Below are 8,037 nucleotides of genomic sequence, written 5' to 3'. Positions count from 1 at the left end.
TTCCAATTCGACAACATATTCCCTCGCCTAAACATTGACTAAAGGGCAACAAACTTTCTGACGTGCGCTCTCGGCGCCGCCCTTATTAACGGATCAACGCTCATCGACCGCCAGTGCCATCCAATTTGGAAAACTCAGCGGTCACCAACTCACACCACTCACCGGATTCCACGCGGGCTAGCCTCACCAACCCCTGCCTTTCGAGCCACCTATTTAAAGCCATCGCAACACAAGCAGCAGCTGCAACTACTTGCATCAACTAAGCAAAGCTAGCACAGGCACCTAGCCTAGTCGATCTATCATTGCAGCAATGGCATTCACCAACAGCTGGACACTCGAGGTCACGTCGCCGGTGGCCGCGCCACGCCTGTTCCGTGCCGCCGTGATAGACTGGCACACCCTGGCCCCCAAGCTCGCCTCCCGCATCGTCGCCAGCGCCAACCCTGTGGAGGGAGAGGGCGGCGTCGGCAGCGTCAGGCTGTTCAACTTCACCTCAGGTACATGCATGTCCGCAAGCAACACACCAAGGCCAACATGTTCTCACCAATCAAGCGGCTCATAACGTGCGACTGCTCTTGCAGCCATGCCGTTCAGCTTCATGAAGGAGAGGCTCGAGTTCCTGGACGCGGACAAGTGCGAGTGCAAATCGACGCTCATCGAGGGCGGTGGGATCGGCGTGGCAATCGAGACGGCGACGTCGCACATCAAGGTGGAGCAGGCGGCCAACGGTGGGAGTGTGGTGAAGGTGGACTCGACGTACAAGCTGCTGCCGGGCGTGGAGGTGAACGATGAGATCACCAAGGCTAAGGAGTCTGTCACCGCCATCTTCAAGGCCGCTGAGGCCTACCTCGTCGCCAACCCGGACGCCTACAACTAAATCAGTCGAGTGGGATCATACATGTGATTGCCACAGATATGATCTTGTGTGTTTTCTATGGCTAAAATAAAGGTGCTTTAATTAGTCATTAGTGTGTGATGCATAGATGAGAGAGCACCGAGCAGAGTACGGACTTAAGATGTAGAATGTGTGTTTTTGCTACTTGCAGTGAAGCGCGGTATGATTTGGCTGGTATTATCAATGTTTCATCACATATATATACTCACTTTTGTACGGTAATAAAAGTTACACCATGTCAAGCGCTCTGTTTTAAAAAGCTCACTCATTTTAAATAGAAACAGGCGTACTATCATTCTCTAAAGTTATTATCTTTACAATTGCGGTTATCTTTTTGCTCAAGGAACAAATAGAACCGCTTGTTGAAGCCCTTCACGATAAGTTTTTCTGGATTTAAGAAGTTTCTCTTTCACGGTATTGAGATTGTTTAATCGATTTACTTGATCGCTGCTTATGACTGTACGCTTAAAGGATACAAACAGATATTAAAAAAAAAGGGAATTTGTAATCACTTTTTCCTATCACGTAGAAAAAGGCATTCACCCAGTAAACATTTGACATGAGTATTATTGAGACACTAAACAGAGAAATGGGGAACATTATATTTGCATGTACCGTCTCCGAATTTTTGCTTTTTGTTTGTTTCACCTTATAGCCGCCGCCGCGTAGCATCATCCTTTCACTTATGTGTTCCACTTACATGCCGCAGGAATTATGCATTCATGCTTGGTTTTGCTCGCGTGAACGGCTTATAACACACCCGCTGACTCACTAAGCTGATATTGTCATCCCCGGCCACACCAGCTGTGACCAAAGTGGGCCCTCTAGGGCCGAAAGGAGCAGTCTCACTTGACGGTGACGAAGAGAATATCATCTTAATTAGAAAGTGTACCTAACACATGGGAATGGTATTAACAAATTCATCATAAAATGTAATTCTATATTGTTATAGTTTTGTTCATTCTTGCTAATATGTACCAAGAAAATAAGTATTGGTAAAGGGTTTGCATAGATACCGTTCGTGTCCTAAACAAGTAAATCATACCGGACGTGTATAGTAACAATGTAGTCGAATACAGGTGTCCCTAATCGTCTCGTAATCCTTTCCTACCATTATCGATCGATTTGCCCACGCGGTCATCTTCAATTTGGCAATTCTTCGCAAAAAAAAAAATCTTCAATTTGCCAATTCGACAGCAAATTCCACGCCTTGAACTAAACATTGACAAAATGGCAACACTTTCTGACGTGTGTTTCAACACGGGCCATATTAAATTCACCCGGCCGACAGCGCCGTCCGTATTAACTTCACGCGACGACTCACCGGACTCCACCCGGCCAAGCCTCACCAACCCCGCCTTTCGAGACAACTATTTAAAGCCCTCACTCGGCTACTCCCTCCAGCAACACAAGCAGCTTTGCATCAGCTAAGCAAGCTAGCAGCTGCTGCAACTACTTGCATCAGCTAAGCAAGCTAGCACAGGCACCGAGTCTAGTCGATCGATCATAGCTCCAATGGCCTCCGCCAACAGCTGGACCCTCGAGATCCCGTCGCCGCGCCGCCGTGATGGACTGGCACACCCTGGTCCCGAAGCTCGCCTCTCACGTCGTCGCCAGCGCCCACCCCGTCGAGGGCGGAACCGGTTCCTCTGATAGTTGTTTTTATGTTAGAGGGACGTCGAAGCTGGGAGGAACGTCCGATGAGGATTTAACGTCTGCGCTCGCTCGGTCGCTGCTCGGGCTCATTCGCGCGTGGTCGGGAGCTGGTTGGGGCTCGTTCGCACAGGTTGGCTCAGCCTGAGCTCATGAGCGCTGCCGTAGCTGCTACAGTAAAAAGCTAGATAAACTAGCTATGTAAGTTAGAACTAGTGCATTCACAATCTTGTAAAAATTATAGAAAAATAATTACAACTCAGAAAAATGTGAAATAAATTTTGTTAGTTTTATATTTATCGGTCCTACATGTTAAAAATATGTGGGCTCATGAAAATGTTAAAAATTATGAAACAGATATTCAAATTTGTATGAATGATATATCTTTTAATTTTTTTATGGATTTTTATATTTCAAAATAAATTACAAGTCTAATCGAATGTTAAACAACTGAGGGTACCCAAAGGCATTTGTGACATTTCTTCACTACGTTATATTGCTCTCAAAATTCCAAACAATATCGAAATAGTCATGAAATTTTTTTGAAAAAAAAGTATGTTTTAGAGTATGCTATAATCTATCTCTCCAAAAAAATTTCAACTCAAACCAATACTTTTACAAAAAAAAAAAAACAAAAAAAATTATTATACACAGTTTGACCATATCGATATTGTTTAGAAATGGGGCATCCAAACAGCATGGCCATCCTTTCCGAACAACATGGCTATACGAAACATTCGGTCACAGCTATCAAATAGCATGGCTATCCATGTCGTCAGACTGTGTACAATAAAATTTATCTTTTTTATTTTTCATTGTAAAAGTATTTGTTTGAGTTGAATTTTTTTAGATAGATAAATTATAGCATCCTCTACAACATACTTTTTTTTCCAAAAAAATTCATGACTATTTCGATATTGTTTAGAATTTTGAGAGCAATATAACACAGTGAAGAAATGTCACAAATGCCTTTGGGTGCCCTAAGTTGTTTAACATTCCATTGGACTTGTAATTCATTTTGAAATATAAAAATCCATAAAGAAAATTTAAAAGATACATCATTTATACATTTGAATATTTGTTTAATAATTTTTAACATTTTCATGAGCCCAAATATTTTTAACATGTAGGACCGATGAATACAAAACTAACAAAATTTATTTCACATTTTTTTGAGTTGTAATTATTTTTCTATAATTTTTACAAGATTGTGAATGCACTAGTTCTCACTTGTATGCCTAGTTTATCTAGCTTTTTACTGTAGCAGCCAGCGGCCGCGCTCATGAGCTCAGGCCGAGCCAACCCGCGTGAACAGCCCCAACCAGCACCAAACCACACGCGAACGAGCCCCGAGCAGCGATCGAGCGAGCGTAGCCGTTGAATCCTTATCGGACGTTCCTCCTGGTTTTAACGTCCCTCTGACGTAAAAACGACTACGTCAGAGGAACCGGTTCCGTCGAGGGCGAATGCGGCGTCGTCAGTAGCGACAGACAGTTCAACTTCACCTCAGGTACGTGCCCGTGTCACACAAAGGCCAGCTTATTCTAACCAATCATGAAGGAGAGAATCGATTTCCTGACTTCCTGGACGCGGACAAGTGCGAGTGAAAGTCGACGCTCATCGAGGGCGGCGGCATCGGCATCGCGATCGAGACGGCAACATCACACATCAAGGTGGAGACCGTGGCCGACGGCGGCGGGAGTGTTGTGAAGCTGGACTCGACCTACAACTACAAGCTGCTGTCGGGCGTGGAGGTCAAGGATGAGATCGCCAAGGCCAAGAAGTCTGTCACCGCCATCTTCAAGCCTTCGAGGCCGGCGAGGCTCACCTCATCGCTATCACACCTGTTTTTTTAAAAACAAGTCATATGTATATCACATATATGTCAAGATTAAATTTGATACTTACGTTGATTTCATAAGTGATAATATAATTGTATCATTACATAACGATAAGATTTATTACAAAAGGACCCGCAGGTTTTAAAGAAAACACTCAGCGGTAACGGGTCTTCCATCCATCCACATACGTTGTTCAGGGGAGCGTCAGCCTAGAACATGATCTTCAGGTCGAAAACCTCCTTCACGTAGGGCTCAGCTCCATCAACCGGGATGTCCTCGAAGTCCTCATCTTCTGAGCAGCATCAAGAGGTTAGGAGAAGGCAAGCGTGAGTATATGTAGTACTCAGCAAGTGTGGAGGAACATGACATGAAGACTTAAGGCAAGAAAGGCTTGACTTAGGTTTACTGTATCTATGTCATCCTAATCTATGACTTAAAAATGACTTAGCAATCCTATTTACTATGTGCGACGACACAAATATTTAAGGAACAGCTCATCGGATTCCATTTAACTACCAGACTCAGCAGATATCCTATATCCGACTACCAACTCATCGGGTACAACTATCCGACTACCCAAAACCATCCATCCAAGATCTTCACTAATCATGAAGAAATCCAAGCTCGCTCTTAACCGTAAGCACGGCTGATCAATCAGTTTTATACTCTGTAGAGTCTGCACACTTTACCCAGGAGTCATGATTTCATCACCCGTATTACCAGGTGACAGTCTCCATATTACCATGCTAGCCAAGCACTTAACATTTCCGAGGTGTGTGCCAGGAGATCACTACAAGACCTTTACAAGGTGCCTCCAAATCTGTAAACACCCAATAAGGTTTCAACGCTAACAGGGATTACATCAACTGCAGAGGCCCCCTCTTGTGCTGTTCAACCGTCCACTAGTGCGCACAGAATAATGATGACATCCAATTAATCGACCAGGTCATACCATATAAGCCTCGTGGTTGCGCTGTTATGCCGGGTTACATGTCCATGAACCGGTCCTTAGAATCTAAAGTAGTTACTTGCACATCACCCCAATGCGCACACAGCAGTCATACCAACCAAACCAACCTGCTTAGATCCCTATGTTCCATGTTGTTACAAAAGATTACCCAAACTGTTTTATGTTGCATAGACCATTAATCAAATTCACATTTATCCCACCTGACTTGACAGTATAACTAAGCATTTCTACCCTTGACACCTAACTACAACACCGTCGATAAGGATAATCATGAAAAGTACTAATAAACCCTAAACATGGGATTCATATTGATAAAAGCATACAATTAGAAAGTAAAAGACACACTTTTCTATAATTGAATCAATGTGATCAAGGACACTTACCTTTAGCAGCGGGTTGCTCAAACTCTTCAAAGATCTGGTCTTGCAAGCTCACGTACTGCTCGTCTCCTATTGCAATCGCGCGCACTGAAAACAAGCAAGCAAAAACATTTAAGAATAGTACACTAAACAGAAGCAAAGCGCTATGAAAAGCCTACTAACGGATAGTACTCGCTGCTACGATCACGACAGCGCAAGAATCGTCTAAAACGGAGTTATAACGGAAAAGTTATAAGGGTTTCAAGCTTTGGGACCTTTCTGAAAAAGAACAAGTGCTAAATTGTAGAAACTGAAAGTTTCAATGACTTATTTGTAAAATTTCAGGAACCTATATGCAATTAAATAAAACTACAGAGGCTAAAAGTAAAATAACAAAGGCTGAAAAGGGTCTTTTTTGAAAATAGAAAAGTTTGGGGGTCTATATATATAATTACCTAATTTTAGAGATTTAAGAATTTATTTTTAAATGAAAACCTAATTATTGCATCATGCTGACGTCACTGACTTACCAGGCGGCTGAATGGGTTTAGATGTGCTGACGCGGCTGGCCACATAAGACATGGCTGCCGATGCGGCTGTAACATGTGGCGCTGATGTGGCAAGGCTCACTGGGATTTGGTTATTTAAATCTAAACGACTGAGATTTAAAACGTGAAAGGGTATCTGGGCTTCTAATCTCGATCGAGCACCTACGATCGGACGACCGAGGGCATTTGGAGAAGGTTTGGCGGCTGGCGGCGACAGAGAGACGGCAGCGCTGCCGTGGGAATGGCCAAAGCATTGCCGACGACGCAAAACCAAGCGCTACTGGCTACCAACCGCGACAAGAAATAGCGCAATCGAAAGAGGAGGTGATGGGGGTCATCACCGAAGGCTTCACGATGGGCGGAGGTGGCTCGGAGGTGGCTGGCGATGGAGAGAAGCGGGCGGTGGGGTCGGAGCTCGATGGGATGACGGTCCTAAAAGCGGAGAAACGAAATTGAAGGTCGGCGAAGCTCCCTCGGGGTCCTGCAATGCCGAAGAGGTGGTCAGCGCGGGCTTCGGGGTGCAACGGAAAGGTCTGGTGATAGGGAGATGCCGACGGTGCTCACCAGAGCTCGGCGGGAAGGGTCATGCGGGGACGAAACGGTGAAATCGGGCGGCATGGGCGTCGGTTGCGCGTGACGTGGGTGAAGCAGAGGGACAAAGATGATAGGTGAGTCTAGATTGTCGACGAGAGAGAGGGAGGAGTGGGTTCGACCGGACTGCGTGAGGTGACGGGCCGGTCGACGAGATTATGGGTGTCACAATCGCCAACACAGACGCCTACAACTAAATCAGTCGATTGGGATCATACATGTTGTGATTACGTATATGATCTCGTGTGTTTTCTACGACTAAAATAAAGTTGCTCTGATTTACATGGGAGAGCATCGAGCCAGGGAAGCCACACCGCCATGTCTACTCGTCGTGATGTTCCTTAAAGGAGTTTCACAGGAGACTTTGGAGGCATTGTGGGCAAAGCAACCTTCAGTATGCCGACCTTTGTGAGGCCGCGTGGCCCTACATGGTGGGCAGTGGGAGATTCCTTCCTTAGGGGCCAACGGTCCTTCTGGCACCTTCAACACTTATCACAGACAGCCTTTCCACCAAGTTAGGTGTGATGTTCCGATCGAAGAAACAACAGAGGAAGGAGGAATAGAGACAAGCAGAGGGAGAATTTGGGGAAGAACGACGAGTCTTGTTTCCCAAGAACAGAAGGTTCAGGTTCCCCTCTGGGGTTTAGGTGTTTACAACGGGCTTGCCTCTTCTCCCATCCCGCTTCTGGTCTTAAACCTCTCCAGCTAAGCTATCAGTTACACATCCCATTCAGCTGGTGGGTACTTGGGATTGGGCTTCCGAGCCCGTGCATTAACTCATTTCATCGTTGGCCCATTCCTCCCTCGCGCGAGAGTCCTAGTCGCACTCCTGACATCTTGCTCATGTTCAGCTTCAGCAGTAGTGTCCATGTCAGGTTCGCTGACATCCCCCCTCCTTGAGACACGACTTGGCCCCAAGCCGGCAACGAAGGGAAGCGATGCTTCGATTTAGCTTCGTCCTCCAGGTAGCCAAGTCTTCAGGCATTCTGGCCCATTGCACCAGCACTTGAGGAGCCGCATTGGAGCACCTACGGTACATACACCGTTGTAGCACCCGGGCTGGCAAATCAGGTTCATCGTGATCCTTATCGCGTAGATCTGACATATTTGCTTGAACAGAAGCCGTCGGTGGGATACCTTTCTTCAACTAGGAGACATGTATAACAGGGTTAATCTTACT

The 8,037-nt window shown here is 45.6% G+C and overlaps 2 protein-coding genes across 2 annotated transcripts; both read left to right on the top strand.

The window, feature by feature from the left end:
- Positions 1 to 234: 234 nt before the first annotated feature.
- On the top strand, positions 235 to 1,086 carry LOC133914362 (pathogenesis-related protein 1-like). Its single transcript, XM_062357479.1, has 2 exons — positions 235 to 497; positions 582 to 1,086. Exons 1-2 carry the CDS (start codon positions 311 to 313, stop codon positions 875 to 877), a joined length of 483 nt encoding a protein of 160 aa, XP_062213463.1. The 5' UTR covers positions 235 to 310; the 3' UTR covers positions 878 to 1,086.
- Positions 1,087 to 2,462: 1,376 nt separating this feature from the next.
- On the top strand, positions 2,463 to 4,404 carry LOC133914762 (pathogenesis-related protein 1-like). Its single transcript, XM_062357786.1, has 2 exons — positions 2,463 to 2,681; positions 4,159 to 4,404. Exons 1-2 carry the CDS (start codon positions 2,463 to 2,465, stop codon positions 4,402 to 4,404), a joined length of 465 nt encoding a protein of 154 aa, XP_062213770.1.
- The last annotated feature ends 3,633 nt before the right edge of the window (positions 4,405 to 8,037 follow it).

The sequence above is a fragment of the Phragmites australis genome, chromosome 4 (assembly GCF_958298935.1).
Source record: "Phragmites australis chromosome 4, lpPhrAust1.1, whole genome shotgun sequence".
Taxonomy (NCBI): domain Eukaryota; kingdom Viridiplantae; phylum Streptophyta; class Magnoliopsida; order Poales; family Poaceae; genus Phragmites; species Phragmites australis.
The sequence above is the reverse complement of the archived record's forward strand: the minus strand, read 5'-3'. Positions and strand labels throughout refer to the sequence as shown.

What these genes read in the sequence shown, in the direction of transcription:
- LOC133914362 (XM_062357479.1), top strand. Translation starts at nt 311, where the DNA reads ATGGCATTCACCAACAGCTGGACACTCGAGGTCACGTCGCCGGTGGCC. An exon ending in GCTGTTCAACTTCACCTCAG is followed by an intron (nt 498 to 581) that starts GTACATGCATGT and finishes CTGCTCTTGCAG; the next exon opens with CCATGCCGTTCAGCTTCATG.
- LOC133914762 (XM_062357786.1), top strand. Translation starts at nt 2,463, where the DNA reads ATGGACTGGCACACCCTGGTCCCGAAGCTCGCCTCTCACGTCGTCGCC. An exon ending in GTTGGGGCTCGTTCGCACAG is followed by an intron (nt 2,682 to 4,158) that starts GTTGGCTCAGCC and finishes TGCGAGTGAAAG; the next exon opens with TCGACGCTCATCGAGGGCGG.